The sequence below is a fragment of the Macaca fascicularis genome, chromosome X (assembly GCF_037993035.2).
Source record: "Macaca fascicularis isolate 582-1 chromosome X, T2T-MFA8v1.1".
NCBI classification, from domain to species: domain Eukaryota; kingdom Metazoa; phylum Chordata; class Mammalia; order Primates; family Cercopithecidae; genus Macaca; species Macaca fascicularis.
Genome location: NC_088395.1, coordinates 108753494 through 108778376, shown reverse-complemented (window position 1 = coordinate 108778376; position 24883 = coordinate 108753494). Strand labels below are relative to the sequence as shown.

The 24883-nt window shown below is 45.4% G+C and overlaps 1 protein-coding gene across 3 annotated transcripts in view; it reads right to left on the bottom strand.

The window, feature by feature from the left end:
- Positions 1–5280: 5280 nt before the first annotated feature.
- The window catches only part of LOC102133037 (nuclear RNA export factor 2), a 62702-nt gene continuing 43099 nt past the window's right edge, over positions 5281–24883 (bottom strand). The window contains exons 1-21 of one of the 3 annotated variants that reach the window (XM_005594166.4): positions 23732–23899; positions 14885–15074; positions 14508–14658; positions 14125–14208; positions 13909–14013; positions 13713–13793; positions 13481–13550; positions 13236–13324; positions 13008–13076; positions 12712–12821; positions 10966–11002; positions 10501–10569; positions 10359–10414; positions 10103–10210; positions 9924–9982; positions 9677–9792; positions 9539–9581; positions 8871–8943; positions 8154–8336; positions 5678–5738; positions 5281–5531 (exon numbers count right to left, since the gene is read on the bottom strand). In XM_005594166.4, coding sequence (XP_005594223.3) covers positions 5487–5531; positions 5678–5738; positions 8154–8336; positions 8871–8943; positions 9539–9581; positions 9677–9792; positions 9924–9982; positions 10103–10210; positions 10359–10414; positions 10501–10569; positions 10966–11002; positions 12712–12821; positions 13008–13076; positions 13236–13324; positions 13481–13550; positions 13713–13793; positions 13909–14013; positions 14125–14208; positions 14508–14658; positions 14885–14919 — 1644 coding nt within the window. In that variant the 5' untranslated portion in view covers positions 14920–15074; positions 23732–23899 and the 3' untranslated portion in view covers positions 5281–5486. Of the gene's footprint in view, positions 5532–5677; positions 5739–8153; positions 8337–8870; positions 8944–9538; positions 9582–9676; positions 9793–9923; positions 9983–10102; positions 10211–10358; positions 10415–10500; positions 10570–10965; positions 11003–12711; positions 12822–13007; positions 13116–13235; positions 13325–13480; positions 13551–13712; positions 13794–13908; positions 14014–14124; positions 14209–14507; positions 14659–14884; positions 15075–23731; positions 23900–24883 lie in introns of those variants that run through there. The other 2 variants (XM_074030172.1, XM_065537940.1) reach the window with 2 other exon arrangements.

Below are 24883 nucleotides of genomic sequence, written 5' to 3'. Positions count from 1 at the left end.
ACTCTGCGTAATTATAGGCTTTGAGTTCCTGGACATTAATTTACAAGTTTATTTCTCTAGGGAAAGTTACTTAACTTCCCATAACCCCTGTACCCTGATCTGAATAATATCAACAATGAACAGTAACTTGAATAGCTGTAAGAATTAAATTAGATAAATTACCTGTTGATTAAAATCCTTGTGCAAACATCAATAATCTTTTGCAGGCCACCTTCCAGAGAGAGCAACAACTCTGTTTTCACGTAAGCCTTGCTTAACACCTCAGGGACCAGCTCAACCATGTGGCTCCTACACCCAGGTTTACTGGCACAAGGTTTTTATTCCTATACTGAATGTCATGTTGAGGGAGTACCCAGGTGGACACGATTCTAGGACAGCTTAAAACAATCACTCCTTAGGCTTTGGAAGCCCATCATCTAAAAGGGAGGATAATGGGCATATTGTGAGGAAGGAAAGAGAGAGAAGCCCATTCCTGCTCATGACTTGATGTGTGACCCTGAAAAAGCATAGTGTTCTGTGGGTCTATCCTCGATCATCTGTAAAATGGGAATAAGGTTACCTTCCTCAGAAAGCTCTGGTGGAGAAAAAAGGAGAAATCCTATAGAAATGCCTGGCACATTGTAAGATTTGGAAAATCATTAGTACTGCCCATTTCACTTCCTCCCATAAGAGAGATGTCTTTAAAAAACTATAGAGCATATCTATCTTAGAGAACACCTGGAAATATAGCCAGAAAAGAGAAATATACAGATATTTACCTAATGTATGAGTTTTTGGTGTCATTTCTGTGTCTTGGGAAAAGCAAGGAATTTTAAGGAGAAGAAAATAATTTGCTTTTATTTCAGGTGATTTCCAATCTTCTTATTTCCTTTCTAGTTTGATACCAGAGAAGCATTTCCCACCAAGTCTCTAAAAAAGAGCATAAATGAGAATAAAGCAATATTGGCCCCCATGGTGAACCAGAGGAACTTGGGTGAGTCCCTCCTCCTGTGCTGGCCTCAGCTCTAACAGAGAAGAAGATGCAATACAGAAACAGTGGTTGTGGGTGTGGGGTTTGTAGAGTGAGATACATGTGGATTTGTCCTTTAGTTGAGAGACACTTAATCTTGAGTAAGCAATTTCTTTCTCTGGATTTCACCTTTCTTCGTGGGCTATATGGGAATTGGGATGATACTTGCCCCTTAATGTTGACATGAGGATTAAATGGATCATTGCATTGAAAGCAAGCAGAGCAATGATATATTAGTCCATTTTCACACTACTATAGAGAACTACACGAGACTGGGCAATTTATAAAGAAAAGAGATTTAATCGACTCACAGTTCTGTAGGCTGTACGGGATGCATGGCTGGGGAGGCCTCAGAAAACTTGCAATTATAGCAGAAGGCAAAGGGGAAGTAAGGCACATCTTACATAGTGGCAGGAGAGACAGACAGAGAGAGAGAGACAGAGAGAGAGAGAAGAAAGTGTCACACTTTTAAACCATCAGATCTTTTGAGAACTCACTATCAATCATGAGAACAGAAAGGGGGAAAGCTGCCACCTTGATTCAATCACCTCCCACCAGGCCCCTCTCCTGAAACTTGGGGATTATAATTTAACATGAGATTTGTGTGGGGACACAGAGACAAACCATATCAAATGCCCAGCATCTTCTAGTGATGAATACACGTTTGCATCATTCATTGTGTTTATTGTTATGACTCCCAACCATCCAAAGGGGGAGTCATGGTTGTAGAATATTCCAATGTAAGAATGAGCCATATGTATTTTTTTTTGAACTAATGGTGACGAACATTTTTGTTTTTCCTACAGCTTTGCTCTCACAGACAATGCTGAAGTTACCATGATTACAGATGAGGCCATGTACGGACATGCCAGACATTCCCTAGTTCCTTGCTGCTCAAAGTGTGATCCATGAAATAGTAGCTTCAGTATTACCTGGTATATTAGGGATCTACCAAGAAACAGATCCAACAAGGGGTGGGTGGGTGTGTTTTTTTTTTTTTGTGTGTGTGTGTGTGTGTGTGTGTGTGTGTGTGTGTGTACTTTTTTAGAAATTGGCTCCCATGAATGTGGAGCCTGGAAAGCCTGCAGGGAAGGCTGGCAGGCTGGAGACCCAGTGAAGAGCTGCAGTTCAAGTTGAAGGCAGTTTGCTGGCAGAATTCCCTCTTCCCTCAAGGGAGGTAAATCTTTTTATTCCTGAAGGCCTTCAACTGACTGGATAAGGCCAACCCACATTGTGGAGGGTAATCTGCTTTACTCAAAGTCTACACATCTAAATGGCGATCTCATCTAAAAATACCTTCACAGAAACAGTTGGAATAATGTTGGACCAAATATCTGGGCAGGTGGATAGGTATGTGGCCTACCTAAGTAGGCCTAAATTGACACATAAAATTAACCATCATACCTGGGATCCTGTTACAAATGCAGATTTTGAGGCCGTGCCACAGACAATCACATCCCCAAGCCCCCACAAACTGTGTCTTCCTGTCATTACATCACCACCTTTCTTTGATGCAGGTTAGAGTGCTAAGAACACCCAGACGCCACTTCTCCCCACTTTATTTTATTTTGGTGGGAGTGAGGAACAGTGCCTAACCTTGCATGACCTAGGTTTGAGGTTTCTGCTCTTGGATATGGTCATTGAAGGGGAGAAGAGTTCATATCCAACCACTGGCTTTCTCCAGCACAGGGGTAACAGGAGGGTGGGATCATAAGGAGTGCTGCATGGAGGGGAACTCTGAGAGCATTAAGGGAGTAACGCCATTAAGGCCTCATGAGCAGACAACTAGGATGAATGGAATCCATATTTGCAAAGATCAGCAGCAGTTATGCACTAGGGTTGAGGGCAGGAGCTATAGGCAGGAACCCCAGGGGCAAGGGAATCAGTTGGAGGCAAGTTCTGGGACAAACTATTAGGAGTGCAGATGAATACACAGGAGCCAGTGGTATTCTGAGGCAAGGCACAAAAGTTACTTGGAGATGAGGGATAGAAAAGGGTATCATCGAGGCCACTCACCCTGGAGTTCCTGCAGTTGCTTCTGGACTCCTTCCACATGGAGGTTCCTGTGCTCTGATGAGGACAGGGAGGGGTCCACCACCCACCCACACCAGCAACCCTTGTAAGAAGTGCGACTTTGCTGGGTGACTGTAATCCCAGCTACTCTTGAGGCTGAGGCTGAAGGACTGCTTGAGCCCAGGAGTTTGCACCCAGGAGTTAGAGTCCAGCCTGGGCAACATAATGAGACCCCAACTCTTAAAAAAAAAAAAGTACACCCTGTTGGAGGTGTCTATAAACTTGATGCCATCATATGCAATGGTCAGGAAAACAAGTGACATATGGGAAATAATGTCTCTTCTCAGGGATGAGTCCTTATGAATTCCACAGCCCCAGCCACCCTGCCACCCTGTCCCTAAGGAGAGTGTGCCAAGGCCCAAGGAAAAGAACAGAGCAGCTGTGGATGGACTCTCCTGGCTGTGGCTGCCATATGCTGCTTTCTGTCCTAATCAAAGTTTCCCCTCCACACTCCACACAATTAGCACATAAATGAAAAATGTCAAGCACAAAAGAAAGTCATCACTGCAGATCTACATAAAATTATAGCATGATGACATGAATAGCTTTATGTTAATGACTTTGTTAACTAAAATGTAAAGGATATAAAACTGTATCTGCATTATGATTACTTTTACATAAAAGTGTGTGCATATATGTATTTATGTGCACATATATATGTATTCAAGTATTTATGACTGAATTGTTCTCAATGATTCTGAAAAATGGCTATGTCAATTTAAATGCTCGGAAACAATATATGTGAGTACTCATATCTCCTCCCTCCAACTTCACAAATCATCTTGGGAAGCATACACTTTGCCTCACCATTTAAACTCCCAAGATTGTGTCCTAATGGACCATTTGCAGAGAGACGTGTGTGTGTGTGTGTGTGTGTGTGTGTGTGTGTGTGTGTGTATAGAGGTAGAGCGCATGAGACATGAGTGAGTTCAGGTGTCAGAGTTAGCATGTGCTGGGAGCACAGGACCACAGGAAATCGTGGGAATTGGCAGGAGGATAAGTGACTGGAAGACGAAGGCGTCTGAGCTGGCTAGGGAAGGAGGTCAAGGCTGTGGAAGCCTCACGTACAGAGAGGAAGTAGAGGGGCCATGTGATGGGTTCCATGGGTCCTATCTACAAAGGACCCCTGGCAGCTCTGAGAGCCTGAGCTGAACAGACACTGTGGTTGATGGGTAACATGGGAGATGATCTCTAGTCCCCACGATGAGTCTGAGAAGCACACAGTGTGGTCTCTGTTCCCTGGGTGAGAGGACCAAGGCTTAGAGAGGTACAGGAGCTTGTCTTTGGCTATTGAGGCACTACAGGGAAGAACAAGGTTGGCATTATTCTTTTTGTAACGGCAACTATCCCCTTAGTTCCGAGTTTTATGAAATTCACACTCCAACATATGGCTCCCTAATGTACATGTACATAAAGAACTGAAAAGTGGCAAGTGGTAGGAAGGCGGCAAGTGGCAGGAAATAACGTATGCCAAACACGAAAGTGGAGGCATAATTTGTCAACTGGTGGTACCTCTCCTATGTCCCATTTATAGGACTGTGACTTGAAAACGTCACACTGCTATTATTTTAATTTCAAAAAGTATGCCTGCTGATTGCCTAACATGCAAGCATCACAGAAGTGTGGACAATAAATTGCGCAAATGTTCCGTTCAACTCTTGCCTGCAATTCGGAACTGCTATAAATGCCAGTTGTTGAGAACTGACCATAGGGTGAGATTGTGTGCTACCACTGTTTGTTTAGAAGTGAAAATAAATGGCTGAACCCCTTCAAGAACATGGACATGGAGTGCCCGGTGTCAGCTCTCTGAGGAGCGTGCTGGGCAGATGGGCTGAGTCTCCCCTCATCACCCCCACCGCAGGTGCTACCCTGAGACTCCTCCTTGAAAAGTGCACCTTCGGGAAAGGGAGGGGTTGGGACGGTGGATGGAAGCCCCTGGTGTGCCAAGGTAACATGCCTGCTTCTGTGGGCCTCCAGGTCGAGCATCTGACAGAGTCCCACTGTCTCTCAAGGCCAATCTCTGGAAGGAGCGTGTGTCCTTTCTCATCAGGATTTATTGACAAAATTACCTATGAAGGCAAGCCAGATTGATGTATCTGCTAAGGCCAGCCAGGGATGAACAGGGATGCAGTGCTTTCAGTCCTGGCCCCGCTGGCTCACGGTTGGGGCAGGGGAAGAGCAATCCAGGGCACACAACATACAACATGTAACGTCACTCTTTATTATGAAAATAAAACGGTGATCATGAGTGGGGCGAATACACAGAGCAACTGGCTCTCTGGGTGGTTATGTCATGCGGCCTGCAAGTTAACTCTGGCTTCCTGGTCAGCCAGGCCTTACGCTGGTGAAAAAAGGAAACAAAGAGGATGTGAACGAAGACAAAGAAGACATCGAAGGGCTCCTTTTAGGAGATTTGCTTGAAGGCCTCCGCTGGGATCTTGCCCTCGGTCTACAGAAAGTAAAGAACAGGAGTTGGGATGTTAATAAAGCCAGGTGCCCTGGGTTCCATCCCCACACTACCCGGCCTCCATCTTCTTGGCCCTCCTGACGACCCAGAGACAGCTGTCTTTTACCCACTTGATTCCCAGACCTCACCTGGAGCATAGTGAAGACCTGACCAGCTCTAGTGTAGTTCCACTCATTGTCCTGAAGGCACCTGGGGTGGGAGAAGAACAGGTGCTCTCCATTACTACCCCAGGACAGACACGCTGACTATGCAACGCCACCCTTAATCTATGCTACCTTTTTGGTGGGTCACATGTACCAATATGAGCACTATTGTAACAATGAAAAAAGGCCTAGGGAAAACCAAAACGCCTATCCCTGACATTAATACCCACTGGAATTCAAATCAGAAACACAGGGGTATTCAAATGAACAAGAGAGCTTAATACATATTGATAAAGAAAGATGTTCAAGAAATAACAAGTGGAAATTCAATAATACGTTTCTTTTTAATTGAGATATAATGCACATACCGTAGCAGTCACCATTTTAAGGTGTACAATTCAGTGCTTTTAAGTCTATTCACAAGATTGTGCGACCATCACAACTATCTAATTCCAAACTATTTTTATCACCTCAAAAAGAAACTCCTTAACTGTTAGAGATCACTCCCTGTTCTCCCTCTTCCCCAGATCTTGGCAACCACTACTCTGCTTTCAGTCTCTACGGATCTGGCTATTCTGAACACTTCATATGAATGGAATCATATAATTATGTGGCTTTTTGTGACTGGCTGCTCTCACTTAGCACATAATGTTTTCAGGGTTCATCCACGTCATAGCGTATATCACAACTACATCCTTTTTCATGAATGAATAATATTCCAATAATATTCCACCATATGGATGTACCACATTATCCATTCAGCTAAAGGTCAATCGATGTGTTTCCACTTTTTGGCTATTTGGAATAACGCCACTATGGAAATTCATGTGCAAGTTGTTGAACGGGCATATATTTTCATTTCTTTTGGTATACACTTAGGAGAGGGATTACCGGATCATGTGGTAACTCCATGTTTAAGATTTTGAGGAATTACCAAAATCTTTTGCCCAGCAACTGCTCCGTTTTATGGTCCCAGTAGTAATACATGAGATTTCCAATTTCTCTGCATTCTCACCGACATTTGTAATGTTTCCTTTTACTGACTAAAGCTATCGTAGTGGCTATGAAGTGGTAACTCACTGTGGTTTCGACATGCGTTTCCCTAATGACTAATGATGTTGAGAAGATTTTCACGCGCTTCTTGGTCATTTGTACATCTTCTTTGGAGAAACGTCTATTCAAATCATTTCCCCATTTTTTAATTGGGTGGCTTGTCTCTTTGTTGTTGAGTTGTAAGGGTTCTTCTTGTCAGCGATGTGATTTGCAAATATTTTCCCTTGTTCCCATCAGTCGGTTTTCTGCTTTCTTGATAGTGTCTGCTGATGCACAAAAGCTTTTAATTTAGATGAAGTCCAATTTACCTATTTTTTTCTTTGGTTGCTTGTGCTTTTGGTTTCATATGTAAGAAACGGTTGCCTAATTCAAGGTAATGAAGATGTACACTCACAGTGTTTTACAGTTCTAGCTCTTATTTTAGGTCATTGATCCATTTTCTGCCAGTGTTTGCACATGATGTGAGTTAGGGGTCAAAATTAATTGTTTTTGCGAGTGGATAGCCACGTCTCCCAGCACCACTTGCTAAAAAAGACTATTTTTTTTTCTCCATTGGATTTTTTCAGCACCCTGAATGATAATCAACTAGACACAAATATGTGAGATTATCTGTGGACTCTCAATTATATTCCATCGATTCCCACGTCTGTTCCTATGTCGGTACCATACAATCTTGATTAATGTAGTTTTGTAGCAAGTTCTGAAATCTGGAAGTGTGAGTCTTCTAACGTCGTTGTTCTCTTTCAAGATGGTTTTGGCTGTTTGGGGTCCACTGCATTTCCACATGAATTTTGGGATTACCTTGTCAATTTCTGCAAAGAAGTCAGTTGGGATTCTGTCAGGGACTGCAATGAATCTGTAGATTGTTCTGGGTGGTACTGCCATCTTAATGATATTAAGTCTTCCAATCTATGAACGTGGGATGTCTTTCCATGTACTTAGGTCTTCTTTAATTTTTTTCAGCAATGTTTTGCAGATTTCAGAGCATAAGATCTGCGCTTCTTCTCTTAAATTTGTTCCTACACACTTTATTAATAATTTTTGATGCTACTGTACATGGACTTATTTTCTTAATTTCATTTTTTGGATTGTCCATTGCAACTACATAGAAGTACAAATGATTTTTCTATGCTGTATCTTTCAACCTTGCTGAACTGGTTTATCAGTAGTTTGTTGTGGTTGATTCTTTCAGATTTTACAAATGGAAGGTAATGTCATCTGGGCATTATGCCATTTTAAAAAGTATTTACATATATCAGTATAAAAGTATAATACCTTTTTCATGGGCCCACTTTTTTTTGGAAGCAAAATATCCAGATAGTTATTCTTCCAAATTGCATGTGAGTTTCCATTACTCATTCCTCTGATGTCCCAACTCCCCCCATCCCCATGTACTCCCAGCACTCACTTCTGAGACCACTCCAGTTTCATCCCAGACTGGGCAGAGAAAGCCTGCACCATTTCCTGCTGCTCCTGGGAGAGGGAGGGCTCAGAGCTGGAGGAGAGTGTGGACACTGGGATGGAGAAGGCACTCTGAGTCTCTTGGGGGCTGGCGTCCCTCACAAACAGCTCATCATTCACGATGCACAGACTGGAGGAAAGAAAAATGCACCCTCAAACTGGACAGGTAGATAACTCCACACCCCCAACAACAGGATCCTTCTTAACCACTGCCACTCAACAACCAAACTCCTTCCATATCCCTAACTGTGCCTGCCTCCCAGATTTTTTGGCTGGTGCCCTCTAACCCTCCCACAGAGTCCACCTTTGGAGAGGTTGTCTACCAGCTTCACTAGACCTTTAGCTCTAACCCCAACGCATTTACCCTGTACAACAGTCCAACGAAGTGGATAGTCTTATTCCAATTTTCAGAAAAAGGCACTGAATCACAGAGAGGTCGAATAAGTTGATCAAGGTCACACACTTTGTGAATGTCGGGGTGAGGAACAGAATCTGTATTCTGACTCCAGGGTCCACACTCTTAAACACTAGGCTAGACTGTTCCTTGGATCTTCCTGTTGGCCTTCCACAACATTGAGAACACCCCGAGGACTGCACCCACCACATTTCCACGACACGGGCCCCAAGCTTGGATGGGTGCTCCCACCCACAACACAGCACTAACCTGGAACTGCCGCCAGGGGTAGCGATGAAGGTCCGAGTGAAGGCGAGAACAGAACCCTGAGACTGTCCTTCCACTTCAAAGACAACAAACACCACCACCTTAGAGTTGCACAGGCTTTAACATGCTCACACGGTGATCCCCCGTCAGAGTCTTGCTTGACACTCACACAGAAGGTGGGGCAGACCAGGACAATTGTTCACTTGGAGTCAGGCGGATGTGGCAGGAATGGGGAGGGCAGCAACAGGAAGAATCCGCTCCCAGTGACAGGGCCCCTATCATATGTGGGGCCCTGTGAAAACCACAAGTTCACTTAATTCCTATTTCACAGTAGCCCAAGAGATAGGTTATTAGCCCCATTTTGCAAATGAGGAAACTGAAGGGTTAAGTAACCAACCACAAGTTCACAGAGTAAGGACCTGGGATGAGAGCTGCCAAACTCCACAGTCTATGTCCTTAACACACGCCTGAGCTGTGCAGGGCAGACAGGCATGGACCTAGGTCAGAGCAGGGTGGTTTGAGGGCAGAGTGGGGGTGGGAAAACACGGAGGGAAGAAGAGGAAGGAAAGGAAAGGAATGAAATCAGGGAAGCTGGGGGAGTTCTGAGAGGGAGCCCAGCCAGGGGGAGGGAGCAGTGGCGGATCTGGGGAGGGGACTCTACAGACACTCACCTTCCTTGAAAACCCCATTGACAGAAAAGCAGAGCATCCATTCCTGAAAGGGAAGAGCTCAGGTGCTCAGGATCCTCCTTAACCTCCTACCCACCTCTGGCTCTCTGGGCCTGCCCAAGGGAGGAAGCAGGTGCTCACCGTCTGGCACCACATGTCCACCAGGATGGAGCTGAGGTCATGCTGAGTTTTGGGCAACGCACTGAGGGAGTCCACAATGTCACGTTTTGTGTGCCTCAGCAGTTCCCCCTTCAGGTCTGTAGAGAAGAGAAGCAAGGAACGGCAGGGTGGGGCGGGGCAGGGGGCTGCCACACCCTGGTCCTTGGCCCCTGTGATTGTTCCCATCACACCCCCTTACCTTGCCCACTCTTCCCCATCACACACTTACGGGGGTCCTTGAGTGTTTTCATATTCCTGCTATCCTCAAAGTACTTGCGCAAGCTGTTCCTAGGAGAAAAAAAGGAGCAGGAGTGGGTGGCCCGGCCAGTGCAGGCATTTCCAGGAGTTGGCCTGTGTCTGCTGGGGAGACACACAGCCCCAGAGCAGGGTCTGAGTCGTGATACTCACGGGGCTGAGTCCTCGGCGTCGAAGGGAATAGCCAAGGAGAAGCAGGCCTCATCGTGGTAAGCACCGAGGAGACCCTGTCGATCTCCAGAGTCATAGATCGAGTAATACCTGTGGGGAAGCAGTGAGGACAGGCTACCTCTGTGGCCTGGGCCCCAGATGAGACTTGAAAACTCCCATGAGCTGACCTGTGCATGGGTAGCCCAGCCTGTCTCAGCCCTCCCCTTCCTCATGGTCCCAGCGTTCCAGGGATACTCACTGCTGCAGGAATTGCAGGACTAAATGCTTTAAGGTCTCAGATCCAGTAAAGTTTTCCTGAAATCAAAAGACAATTTGGATCTATGCGGTGGACAAAGCCTCCCTTACAACACCCCAAATCTTGCTTGGTCCTTCTTCCTCACCTTGCAGGGTTTCATTATCTCAGAGCTGTCAATGTCAACAATCATTGGTGCAGATAACTCTCGGCCGTCCTGGAGAAGGAAAGAGGAAGTCAGCAGTGGAGACCAAGGAGGTGGAGCTCGATGACCGATAAGATGAACATGCCCAGGGAGACAAGCATCAGAGGCCAGGTGGGAAATGGGCCTGGAAATTCCAGTGGGCAGCTTTCTCATGGGGTGCTGGACATCTCTACTATTACATGCAAACGTGTGTGTGTGTGTGTGTGTGTGTGTGTGTGTGTGTGTGTGTGTGTACACACATTTTCAGGGAGAATATTCTTGTCTTTTTCAGGAATCCTTGCCTGTAAAATGGATGAGGATCTGATACAAGCATGTAATCTAGGCAAGACCCAAAGGACTTAAGGGCAGGTGTGGAGGTCATGTTCTTGAGTAAGAGGAGACAATGATGACGGTATTATACATACTTACCAGGCGTAACAACTTGGGGAAACAGTCCCGGATGGCACTGTCCAAAACCAAAAATTGAATGAAGTGACTGACAGTTCAGGGTGGCACAGTCTCTCTCCCACTCCCTCTCACTCTCCTCCCTCTCCTTCCTCCTGGTTAGCTTCCATCTAGACTGTCCTGACTCCCTTTTCTCCAGTGCCACACGAAGCAGCACTGGGAGCCCAGGTTCCAGGGCTTTCTTCCCCTCCCTCCCTCCCTCCCTCCCCTTTGTCCAAGTCACTGTGGAAGGCTCTGCAGGGAGCAGAAAATGGGGTGGGAGCCCAGAGCTCTGCTACCTCACTGGCCGTCCATCAACTTGCCTGACCAGGCCCTGGCCAAGACCAGGTCAGCCCTTAGGGATGGCCCAGGATGCTGGGACAGGGAGGTGAGTGAGGCCGGGCTCAGGAGGCAGAAAGGGGAAGGCAGAGGGGACGACATCAGAAATGGGGCGAAGGTAGGGGAGGGAGAGATGGGTGAGACATAGGAGAGGAGAGACAAGGGAGAAACAGGATGCAATGCAAAGGGGAAGGAAAGACGCTCTACTGTGGAGGTGGAGTTTAGGGAGGAATAGAGGAGAAAAGGGCTCCCCTGATGCAGCCCTTTCTCTCACTGCCCCCTGGCTGGCCCTGGGGACGGAGGCAGGAAAGGAAAACATGCACCTGTTGGGCTGGGGCCCACTGGATACAGCTGGAGCCTTTCTCACCTGTGTGGGCCCAGTCTGAGCTGCGCATGGGAAACAGAGCAGCCACGGGGACAGGAGACCTTCTCCCAGGAGGAGTGAAGGGTCAGGCCCCAGCTCAGCATGGGGTTCAGAGTCTGGGGACCCCCTCTCCCGACCACTGCATTCTCTTCTGATGGTCACTGACTCCTGTGACCCTCTGTGCTGACGCCTTGACCGAGGAATGCTACCCGTCTCGGGCTACCCAGGACTCCTCTGAGGGCCCAGGCAGGACAATGTGAGGTGTGGAGGGAAGGAGAGGCAGTGCCCTGAGAGGCCTGTCCTTCTGTCTCCCCAACCTCCTCGGCCCTCTGCCTTCCACTCCTGCCTCAGGAACGTGGCTCGCTTCCGGTCCCTTGACTCAGGAAACCCAGGTTTCTCCCCAAGGAGGGCCCAGCTCCTGGCATTGGGCCAGAGGAAGAGATGGCATGACAGCAGCCACCCAGGGCCTCGGCCCTCAGTATGAAACAGGGAAGCCCCCATGCCAGCCCAGGACAGGTGGGGGGACCTTTCTGGAGCAAGAGAAGGAGAACGCCTCTCAGGACAGGGGAGGGAAGCCCCATCTCAGCATGGAGGCAGGAAGGCCTGTGTCACATGAGGCCCTGGACTAAAGGACTCTTCTCAGTCCAGGGCACCAGCATCTGAACACTGTTGGTCTTGGGGAGGTGGGGGAGTCCTGCTTCCTGGAGCACACTCACGGAGGGCACGCTGGAGGAGGCTTGGTGGAGACAGGCAGGAAATGCACCCCAGAGCAGGTGAAAAGGGGAGCATGTCAGAGGAAGGAAAGGAGACCTCTAAGCACAGATGAGTGAGTGACACAGAGAAAGGAGTGTGTGTGTGTGTATGTGTGTGTGTGTGTATGTGTGTGTGTGTGTGTGTGTAGGAGGGGAGGTTTGTGGTCCTCCTAGAGGACCAAGGCCACTCCTTCCTGCAGAAGGGCACTTTCAGACACAGCTCAGTCACCCAAGGAGCAAAGGTGCCCAGGAAGGGCGATAGGGGTTGCCACTGACCTTACATAGGCGGACTGGTCCGAGAAGGTGCTGCACAAGGGGTTCCCTTCTAGCCATAGCTCTTCGAGCTTCAGCCCTTTCACCTTGCCCAACTCCCATGCCGACTCCAGCTAAGAAAGATGGGGAGGAAACTGGAGAAGGAGGGCCAGGGAAAGAGAGACACCTGGGACCGTGGGTCCCGAATTCCCCCAGCCCTCATAGTCACCCACAGGTACCTCTGCCTGCCTGTTGCCATTATCCTGATGTGTACTGCCATCCACCCTCCATCCAAAGTTGATCTGGCTCCCCCTTCTCACCTTATTTTTGGAGAGGTTCAGGGTCTTGACTTTGGGAGCCTTCTCTATAATGTCAGACAGGCCATCCAGCTGGTACAGTTTGTTGTTGCACAAGTTCAAAGACAATAGCTTTGGGTCAAGAAGAGTTAGAGTGGGGGCTACTATCTTGGGCCTCGGAGACAAATCTGCCCTCCACCTTACCTATTCCACCCCTCTAACTAAATACCAGCACTGGGCCTAAGGCTTCACCTCAGGGAAATTTCTTTCAATGATCTTCAGGGTGGCAGCCATGCAGTTTCTTCGATTCAGGATTATATCAATGTCACGGCCCATCAAGTCTTGAAGAAGCCAGGAGAAGGGAATCAGAAGGCTGGGAGGGCCCTGGCTGGACCAGAGCCAGCACCAACCGCTCCGTAAATTGCCATCCCTAAGTCTCCCTCTCAGGCAGACCGCTCTGCCCCCGCTTGCCTTAGAATTGCTGCTGTCAGCCATACCTGGGTCAAAGCGGAGATTCTGGAGATCAAGAGCTTGTTGGGAGACATTGTACCGTTTGTTCATAGTCAGCTGCAGAGATAGAGATGAAGACAGAGGCTCTGAGGCTCTGGTGGTGGTGGTGGTGGTGGTGGTGGTGGTGGTGGTGGTGGTGGTGACGGGGAAAGAGGGGACCAGGGGAAGAAGAGGTGGGTCCAGGAAGTGAGCATACAATGATCCTTGAGTCTGTATTACCTTAAGCATCTCCATTTGGCCTGGCTTCAACTTATTCTTCACAGAGTAGGGCGCAGTAGAATGATTGACAAATATACATATCTGCAGGGAGGCAGCGTGGTAAGTACCAGGACCTCTAATCCCAAAGAGGACGACCAGCCCCCTGGCCTGTCCTCCTGCCCAGAGACTAAGTACAGGGAATGCCCTCAACACACACCTTTCGGTTCTCGTCATCACAAATCTTATAACTGACATCCTTCAATACGGAGGCAGTAGTAGCATCCTGGACAAAGAAGCATGCCCGATTTCGGATGTAGTGAAACTACAGGGAGTGAAGGCAAGAGCAACAGCATCAGAGGCCAATGGCCCCTGCTGAGCCAGGCCTCTCCTCGTCCCCCGTGCCCACTCAACTGGCTTCACCATCCTCTCTTACATCAACCGGAGTGAAGGGGGCACTGCAGTGGCTCTGGATTGAATTCATTAGCCATGACTTGTCATACTTTATCCCGTAAGGAATCTAAAGGTAAAAAGAAGAAATAGGAGAGAAGGGAGAGACAACACGGAACTAAGGATGGAGAACAGAACCAACCAGCTGTTTTTTTTTCTTTTTTTCCGACCTTCTACTTAGCTTAGACCTCTAAAGAAAGGACCGCTGACATGATTTCTTATTTTTGTGCCAAATATGGACTCCCTAAACTCCCGTTCCCCCATTCCGAAGCTCTCCTCCGAATAATCAGCTTAGGGTGTTTTAAGTGGTCTTCCTTCTATCAGGTTCCAGAATAGTCTACCTAATGCAGACCCCACCCAGATACTCACTGTGACCTTGAACCAGTTCCTTGTGTATCCATCTTGTGTGTTCTGCCTCATTTTTCTCCCTGGAGGTTTTCTATTTCTCCACGTGGTAATACAGATTTCGTCTTCACTATGCCATTTCATTCTTCTGTCGCATCGGATGCTATAAGGAGTGCTGTGGGGAAGAGGAGAGAAGGCGGGTATCCATTAAATCTAAGAACGTCTTCTCTACATGCTCCACTCACTGACGCCAGGGCTACAATTAGGATTGCTCAGCCACTATTCCACTTCCAGCATTCTTCAGCTCTCTAATGAGAGAAGAAAAGGAAGACCACAGAGAATGAAAGGGTTGCACAGTCCCGGGGGCTGCTACATGCAAACCAAGCTGCCTGGTCACTTACTGTCTTAGTTGTTGGTCCTTGTGGACATCCCGCATCTCCACGCTTCCATCATTCTCCTGGCAGTGTGAAGACGGACGCTCGTACCCACCATGTTCATGATGACAGTTCCTCTTGTCAGAATTATCCCGGAAAGAATTCCCACCTTTCTTTCTTCCTTGAAAAGGGCTACCATGGTCATGGCATTCTGCAACTGAGAACAAAAAGACACGTTTGAGACACATCAATGGTCCACTTACCATGTACCATGTCGTGAGCTAACTCCATGGTAGGGCAAGTAAAGTGCCAACCCGCCACACAAGCCCCAGAAAACAAACTCCTCTGCCTGTCCAGATACAACAACCTTATCTCACAGGTGGCACAATCAGGGGAGGAATCTTGGGAGAGGAAGCAACTGTGTCGAACCTCTTAAGAAATGGAGCAGGAATTATAAAGAACAGAGGTGCGTATGTCCATGGGTTGGACTAGACACTAGTCACACCCCTGGAAGGGGTCCTAATCTTGCCTTCTCTCAGGCTTCTCTAACCTAACAACCACACCAACACCTGGGAGACAAGCTCTCTCACAACTCCCAAATCCAATCTCCAAATGCATTCTGTGAACAATCAGCAAGTTATACTTCTTTGCCGGTATAGTACAAGATTTAATGACAGGTGGGTCTGATGTAACAGCTTCTCAAGCTGCCCTCCTGCCTCCAGCCTTGCCCTCAACAATACTCAGTTTGAAATATCCAGAGCAAGCTTTCTTTTTGCCCAGCCCGAAATGCTTTCAGCCCAAGAGACAACTCTTCCTAAGCAAGTGACAGAATTACTAGAAAGAAAATCAGCAGATATTGAAAACCACTACAGTAACAGGATCTAAATGACATAAATTAAACACTGTACCCAACACACTGTACCCATCAATGAAAACAGAGCGCTTTTTTTTCCCCTCTACTGTCTTGCAGCATTCACGAAGGTAGACCATCTCCTGGACCGTCAAACAGACCTCAACCAATTTCGAAATGTACACCTTGTCTCAGGGCACCCTTATGAATAAAATTTCGGTCACTGCTGACCTCTCTGCAATGTACTGATTATGGCCAGGCCTCAGATGAACTTCTGTAGGGGGGTCATTGCTTTCACCGTGTGTGACCCACTGTCAGGACAGTCCTGCTCCTCTCGACTGTTGGGACTTTCCCTGTGTGCCATTAGAAGTGAAATTAAATGTGGGCAGAGTGTCTGACCCAGACATTCCTGATGCTTGGTCCCTACAACTTGGAGGTGGGGCTGGAGTGCTCTCTTTCTCTCACACTCTACATCCAACGGATCAGGATGGATGTATCTTCTCTTGGCTCCACCTTTAAAAGATATCCAGAGTCTGGCCACTTCTCACCCCCCTCCATTGCTACCTACCCTGGCCAGGTCACCAACATCTGTCTCCTGGATTATGCTGCCTTCCAAATTGTCCTTCTGCTTTGGCCCTTGACTCCCCTACCATCTATTTTCAACACAGGAGGCAGAGTGACTTTTTAAGGCATAAGTCAAATCTTGCCATTCCTTTACTCAAAATGCTTTAACCGGGGTTTGGAGCCCATCAGTATGTTAAAAAGCTATGAGTCCATAACAGTACTCAGCAACAACAACAACAACAACAACAACAACAACAACAACAAAGACCCCTATTGGTGACATTTGGAGGATGTCCAGAAACCAACTCATTTTCATGAAAGTCCATAGATGAAAGGGAAAAAAAATCAAAGATTAAAGTGAGGGTTAAGGGCACATGGTCAATATATGGAGCACAGGTATTCCTGAGTCAGAGTCATTTTTGAGAATACGCATTACTTCAGAAATAACGTCACTGAGGGGAAGAAGGTGTAAAAGTGAGCTAGCCAACAGCTACAGCTACAGCCTCAGGCAAGGCCTTGTGTTGGACAAGAGCACATGTGATAAAAAGCCACAGAGGGACCGGACAGAGAGAGATGCCGAAGACAAAAACACACACAGGCGCACGTCCACTTGCTGAACTCTGGCATCTCAGCACAATCCCTGTCTCGCAGTTGTGCTGCCAGAATTACAGGTGATCTCAAGAGTATTATAAAGCAGCTAGTACTTCTCACCCAGACCGCCTGGGTTTCCGCTCAGGCCCCACCATGTACTGGCTGATCCTCCCACACAGACATAGTAGTGAGTAACCTTTATGACATCACGTGCGTTCCTACTGGTACTTCCTATGTTAGTCTGGAATTCTGCCTACATCACTGCCGTGCCACTGAGTGCATGGCATCAGCATCCCTGCTATGGCACGGAAAGAATGGGATACGAAGAAGACCAACCCTTGCCCAGTGGCAACCAACATTTGCTCAGTGTTGGGCAGACTCACTAGGTTTCTCTCGACCTCCTCACAGAAAATCCATGAGAATTCTATCCACAGTCCCTTTTCAGATCATGAATATTTGGTTCACAGATGTCGGGTACATTTCCCAGCCAAGTCAGTGGCAGAACAAGAATTATGTCCTCATGTATATTGGTCTGCCTCTATACCCTGAGTGTTCCTCCAGAGACTGCACTGGTTCTCCCTTAAATGGCAAGCTTTCAAGTCTCATCGACAGATTTTTTTGTTGAGCAGGCCAGGGATGATGTTTTGTGCTAGTCACTCCTGTCAGGGTGGGAACCAGGCGTCTTGGATAAGGTGGAGATCTCTGTCTTGGACCAGATGGGTGTAATCTGTTTGGGCCATGGGTTTTCAGATTAGGAGTCACTTTGGGCTGGTAGTGTCTGGCACAGAACAAGGACCTAATTAGTATTTGTTAAATGAATGCATGTGATGTAGGTTTGAGATCATCAACAAAACCACTTTTGAGAATACATCCATCTGAACCATTTCTACCGACCTCTATTTATATTTATTCCAGAGCTATTCGGGCTGCAGAACTATTTCATAACCTGCCTGCAAAACTAGAATGAATTAATTTTTTCTTCTGCAACATTAATATTTTTTCATTAATGTATCCTTAGAAATAGAACTGAGTACCTCCCTGCAGACTGTGGCTAGAACTGCAGCTTTGAAGATCCCAGAGAAGGAGGCTTTTGCAAATAGTGGTGACAGAAATGAGGAGAGGCGTTCCCTGAATCCAGCAGACAGAGCTTTCTGGACATCTGGTCTCTGTAGGAAGAATGTTCTGGACCTAAAGGCATGTTGTGTTCACTCAGCCTTGTGACAGACAGGAAGCATCATCATCTCTGTCTCAGAGGAAGGGAAGAATGTGTGGTCTGTGTGTCCGTGTTGCCCATGCAAGCAAGTGTTAGTGTTTTGTATTACATGCTTCTACAATTAGGTTACAGATATGCGTACTCCAAATCATGTTGGTAAACACATTGCCACACAACACTGGATCCCACTGCACATTTCTTTTCATGTGTTATGTATTATATATGGCCAAATTTTGTTTCTTGTTCAGAATATGCTTTTTAGTGCTTTTTTTTTTCTTTTTTACCTCTTGGTGTTTTAATATTTGAACTGACAGTTTTAAAATAAGAAAGTAATGAAGTTCCCTGTACACAAAACTAACGGAACAATATCCACAGGTTGACCAGGGTTGCAGAGCACCTCCAGCGGGGGTGGCCAAAAAACCCAGTGGAACACAGCCAGGGCTTCAAAGTGGGTCTAAGATTTTGAGTCCCTGCTCTACAGCTTCCCAGGAGAAGCACATGAGCACTTTTAAGCATAAAGTGATATTTTCCTAAGGATTTTCAATGATATTTACACCAATATACACTTCCACTAACCGTGTGTGAGTCTAATTTTCTGCAATATGCCTAACCATTCAGAAAGTCATTCTTACACTTTGATCCAGACTTTTCACTTTTTGAATGTATTACATAAATCACTCTCTGTCTAAATACATACATATAATTATAGGGCTGTGCTTTACAGGTTCTTTGGGACACAAGGATGATGGGACCAGAGAGTGGCTGATATTGTCAAGGGGAGAGGTAGAAATGACTGCCCTTGGAATGAAGTAGACATGGCAAGGAAGGGGCATGAGTACCTGACACACAGGGTGAAAGAAAAGGCCAAGGGATGGATGTGTGGGTCAGAAAGAAGAGGGTGAGTACAGAGAAGACAAAGAAACACACATTGAAAACGCTTCCAGGGAACTGAATTCATCCTGGTGATACGCTCCCCTCTGAAAACTCTCCTTCCTTCCTGTCCATGTACATCTTGTCTGTCCCTGTTACTTCACTTCAAGATGGACACCAGAGAAACAGTTCCCACACAGTCCGAAAAAAGGAGAGATGATACAAGGCAACAGTGTGCAATGATGACTCTCTTGGACAGAAGGCTGGAGTCGGGACATTCATTCCAGAAACCACACCCATCATTGCCCAGCAGACTTTGAGTGGGCCCTGTCGTACCGCTCATTTCAGCCTTGACACAGAGTCGCACATTATTGGTTATGGGCATAGGATTTGAGGTCAGATCCATCAGGATTTCAATCCTGGTGCTAAATGCTACGATCCAAGGCAAGTAACTGACCTCGCTGTGACTCAAGTTCTTTTTGCTTGTTTTCCCCCTAACTCAAAGATAGTAACAGTTTCTACCTCATGGGGCTACTGTAAAAATTAAGTGAGTTAACACATGGAAATACGTGAAAAGCACCAGGAGAAATGCCCGTGACCTAACAAGCACTATAAATAAGCTGTCTACTACTATGTTGAGAACTTAGTACAACATCTGGCATTTATCGAGGGAGAAATACATGTTAGTTGCATTCGTTGTTATTAGTCCTCCTGTAAATGACAAGAGATGAGTGAGTGGCATCCGGTTGCCACGTCAGCTATTAATGTATTTTACAAAGCGGCAGTAGTAAAACAGGGCAGCCCCGGCTCCAGTGGGGAATCATCTGACGTACGGATTAAGGGAACCAAAACTGAAAGCTCAGAGCATGAAACAGGTTATGTGGAAGGATTCAGTAGGGAGCTTAAGTCCCCGTTTCCAATCTTTGAGGAAAAAAATGTATTATTATGCAAGAAATGTTTCAGGTTTAAGTGGCAGACTATAAGCAGCAAGGCAGAATACTCGTCACACCACACGATACAAAGGGAAAGAAAAACAAAGTCAGGTTATAAAACTGTATATTACGGTATGATTCCTCAGAAGAAAATATTAATGAAAAACTATGTTTTCATTTGTAAATATAAACACAAACAAGTCAGGGTAAAGGGACATGTGAGAATGTCAACCATGTGTAGAAGTAGGTGGCTGGAATGCAGAATGGTTATACTTTCACACCTACACTTTATACTTGTATAAGAGGATGTTTATGGCTGGGTCAGGGTTTTGTCAAGTGCTTGGGGAGAAGCACTTTTCCTATTGACCCATATACAGCATAATGGAAACCATCTATTACTGATAATCAGGTGTGAATATCTTCTCTCCGATTAATATGCTAACCTCACTTTTGACGACTCATTCAACTTCTCCTGATCCCAGGTTTCTTATATGTAAAATTCAGAGATTAGGGCTAGCTACCACCTCAATCAAGATATAGAACCTATAACACACCCCAAAAGGTTTCCAGTTGATCTCCTCTTCATCCCTTGGCCCCATACAGACATTGATATACTTTCAGTTACTATAGATTCGTCTTCCTGTTCTAGGATTTCATACAAATGGACTCATACAAGCTGTACCCTTTGGGTCTGGCTTCTTTAACTCGGCATACTGTTTCTGAGACCCATCCATGTTCTTGACTTTTCCTTGCTGAGTAAAAGCCCCTTGATGGATATACCATAATTTGTTCACCTTTTATGTTGTTGTTTTAACGAAGTTTCAGGAGGAAGTGAAAGGAGATCCTTGACTTCAAAAAGCCATCTTTCTTGGGCAGTCTTCTATTCTTTTGTAATAGACACAATTTCATCCTTTATCACTCCTTTGTCTCTCTGGGAAAATACTATCTTAATGTCTGTTTCAGCCTCTTCCATTTTTTCTGTTCCCTCAGTGCCAATTATTGGATTTGTTGAGTTTGTGCCATCCTTCCATGCTGATCCTGGGTTGTGACTGTCTTCTGCAGAGGAGGCTCCACTGCAGAATCAGCCCTGGGCTGATTAGCTTTAATCCGTACCTTGCTCTGGCCTTGCCGGCAGTTTAGCTTCAAGCCGGACACAAACTGTGGTGGCCCCGGCTTTACCACTGTGTTTTCCCATTTCCTTTCTCTTTGAAAAAGACAATCGTCTCGATTTCTTACATGGGAATCTTTATTTCATATTTTCCAGTGTAACTATGTATTTATTATTATTGTAATATTATCATTCTGAAACCACAATTATAACATTTTTAAATTACATATTGTAAAAGGCTTGCATTCTTATCATTTAAATTGTTCAAGCAGTTCTCAACCATGATTACACATTACAGCCACTTGGGGACACTGAGACAATTCACTAGCACCAGGACACACCCAGAACAGTCAAAGCAGAACCGTGGTTAGATCCAGGCAACCACATTTTTTTTTAACTCTCCACGTGAATTGCAGTGTGCAACCAAGGTTGAAAACAACTGTGCTAAAGCTTTTGGCTTATGCTTGCCAGAGGATCCTAGGAATAGCTGCCCCCTCATTCTGCTCACTTCCCACTCAGCACTGTTTTGGGGACCCAATGAGTCTATTAGCTTAGAGCGGGTGTCAGCAACTATGTCCTGTGGGCCAAATCTATCCCAGATCCCCATTTCCTTCAAGGTCTTTTGCTTGCAACCAATTTTACTGCCAAGCACTGTGTTAATCAAGGTCCCAACTTGCCTATGCCAGAATTCACTCTAGTTCTTTTATACAAACAAGATATCTGTAATAAAATATATTACATAGCTTACAAAAACTCTGTGAGGGCCAGAAAAGCAGGCCTGGATGCTGCACAGCCAGGAGAAGTCCACCCACATTATGGAACTGCTACCGCTGAAATACCACTGCTGCCTGCCCATTAATTGACATGCATGACAGAGACTGAATTCTAGAAACTCTGCAATGGCTGCCCCATAACAACTGGAGACCTCCCTCATCACAGGTAGTCCACCCCACATATGGCTCCCATGTTATTCAGTTCCACCTCTGAGTCTCATGTTGGCACATATGCTTGATGCAATAGGTATCCCATTTGGGACCCTAACTGCAAGGGACTCTGGTAAATTGTATGTGTGTGAGAGTGTATTTGTGTGTGTGTGTGTGTGTGTGTGTGCGTGTGTGTGCGTGTGTGTGAGAGAGAGAGAGAGAGAGAGAGAGAGAGAGACAGAGAGAGAGAGAAAGATAAAGAGCGAGAGTGTGTGCACACATGTGTGTGGTCATGTGCATGTATGTTTCCTTTCATGTTCCAACTTTCTAGTCTCTACAGTACAGGAAAGCATATAAGAATGTTTAAGAGCGTTGGAATAGTTGCCAAGTAAGCAGATTCATCGTATATTTCCAAGACATGTTTTCCGTTGTAAATGGTATATTTACAATAAAGATGGTATTTTCTATTTGTTAACATGGTTTGTGTATATTCATCTTATATCCAACAAACTTGTTGATCTCCATTATTAATTTTAATTTTCTGTAGCTTCTCTTGAGTTTCATATGAAGATAGTCACATTGACAGCTTTATTTTCACTTTTATACATGCATTAATTTGTGTGCGTAGGCATCCATGTATGACAGCTTACCGCACTGCCTAGTATGATATATGGCTTACTGCACTAGACTCAGTACGACATTGAACAGAATTCGTCATACCAGTCATCTTTATCCCTTTTCTGATTGTAAGGAGAATACTTCTAATGTTTTACTATTAAGGGTGGTGTCTGATGGGGTGTATTGTTTTGATACCCATTGTCAGTTTAAAGAGATAGCTTTCTATATTACCGATCTGCTGAGAGTTATTGTTATTGTGGTTGTTCAATCCCGGTTGGTTAATTTATTGCATACTTTTTTTTTTTAACTGGATCTTTTGTTGTATTTGTCCTGTCCTCCTCCCTTTATTCAGCTAATGTGTTAGATTACATTACAGATCTCTTAAAATGTTAAACTCAGCTTGCATGCTTGGGATTAAACACAACCTTGTTATGCTGTATTATCTGTTTTACCCATTGTTGGGTTTAGTTTGCTATTAATTGATTCACATTATTTGCGTTTATGTAACTAATTCAGATTGGCTAGTAATTTTGCCTTGTCAAGAATACACTGAATAAACCAATGTTTTCTATTCTTTGGGTTTGGAAAGTTACATATATTTTTCCCCTGGAATTCATCTATTTAATCTAAGTTTTCAAATTTTCACATCTTTTTCATAATGTGATCTTTTTCAATCTTTTATGTCACTGTAAGTGTGACACTATCTTCATTCCAAAAGTGGCTTACCTGCACCATCTCGCTAATTTTCTCTGCCCATGTGGCCAGAGATTTTATCATTATCCTGTGCTTCTGAAACACTGACATCTAGCAATTTTGTTCAACTCTCTCACATCTGTTTTCAGTTTCATCAAGGTAGGCTCTATTTTTTATCATTTTTCCTTAACATAATGGAAAGACATGGAGATTATTCCATATTAAGTAAATGATCAATGAAAAGTCCTTTCATCTACCACCTGGTTTTATTTTTATAGCTGAATACAATGGATATTCAAATATCCAATACATTCCCTCGTTTGGAAAAGACCTCTGGCTTATCAATGTTGGTCTTTTTAACCAGCGCCATCGTGTCTATTCAATTAAACTATCAGATGATTAAGGAAGAGGGCATTGCATCATTGATGTAAAAGAATTTTTACTATAAGCTTCCTTTAAGAGAAGAGCAGGCAGCGTAGAAAGAAGCAGAAAGGATGTAAAAGAAATCATACCTGGGTGGATTCAAATCCTGATTCTGTCACTTACGGCCGATGTGATGTTAGGCAAGTACTTAATCCTTCCCAGCTTCGATTCCTTCATGCAGTTGTCAGTGCTGCCATTTACCAAGTGTTTACATTCTCCCCTGTACCAGGCACCTGGTAGGACTGCCCGACCCGACTGTCTTCCTTGGGGCAGGGCCGTGCATGTGACTAGCTCTGGCCAATGGGTTGTGAGTGATGAGTGACATGGGTTATTTCTGGGTCAGAACCTTTGGTTGCTGGCTTGAGACCCTCTAGGGCTCTCTCCCACTCTGACGCAGTGAGTAACCCTTTTCTAGATGGTGGCTGCTCCATTAGTTTGGGTCTCTGAGTCATTCCAATAAGAATCGCTCAGAACCCTACATCCACCATCCCCCGAAGGATCTGCACCTGCCATAAACATGCAGCAGGAGTGAGAAATAAGCCACTGAGGTCTGGGGGTGGCCAATAAGCACGGCGTTACACTCAGCCTCTCCTGACCCATATATCTCATCTGTCAATTAAAATAACACCCTCTCAAGATTTTCCTGAGGGTTAAATGCAGCAACTTGCATGACGGCTGAGGTTATCACAGTGCTTGACATATGACAGGGGCTCAAACTATGGCAGTTGTAATTATTAAGTAACAATAGGTACTGCATCTGCTTGTCCTGACAGGTAAGTTGTATCTTGTTTTCAAGAGTGGGGCACTTTATTTGCTGCCACAGGTAACATTTCCTAACGACTTGCATTTAGGCACATATTGTTTGCCACCACCATGGTATCAGACGCATGCTTGGCGGCATCTCTGAAGAGTAAACAAGTAGGAAGATTCAAGCAGCAGAGACTGACTGATGACATAAGATAAAATGAATTAAAGAGCAATAATCAATTTCTTAATGAGCAGAATAGATTACAACTATTATAAACCCACATTCCATTGTGCTGAGTAAACAAAGGCACAAGGTTTTACAGTGTTAGAAGATGTAGTCTGAACCGGGTTTCCCCAAATATTTCCTGAAGAACACTGGCACCTCAAATGCTCTGTGGAAAAAAAATGTTCCATTCCCATACAAGTTGGGGAAAGTAGCCCTCCCTTTGAGACTCGTGTTGTATATTAGTATATCATCTAAAAAACTCCTACAG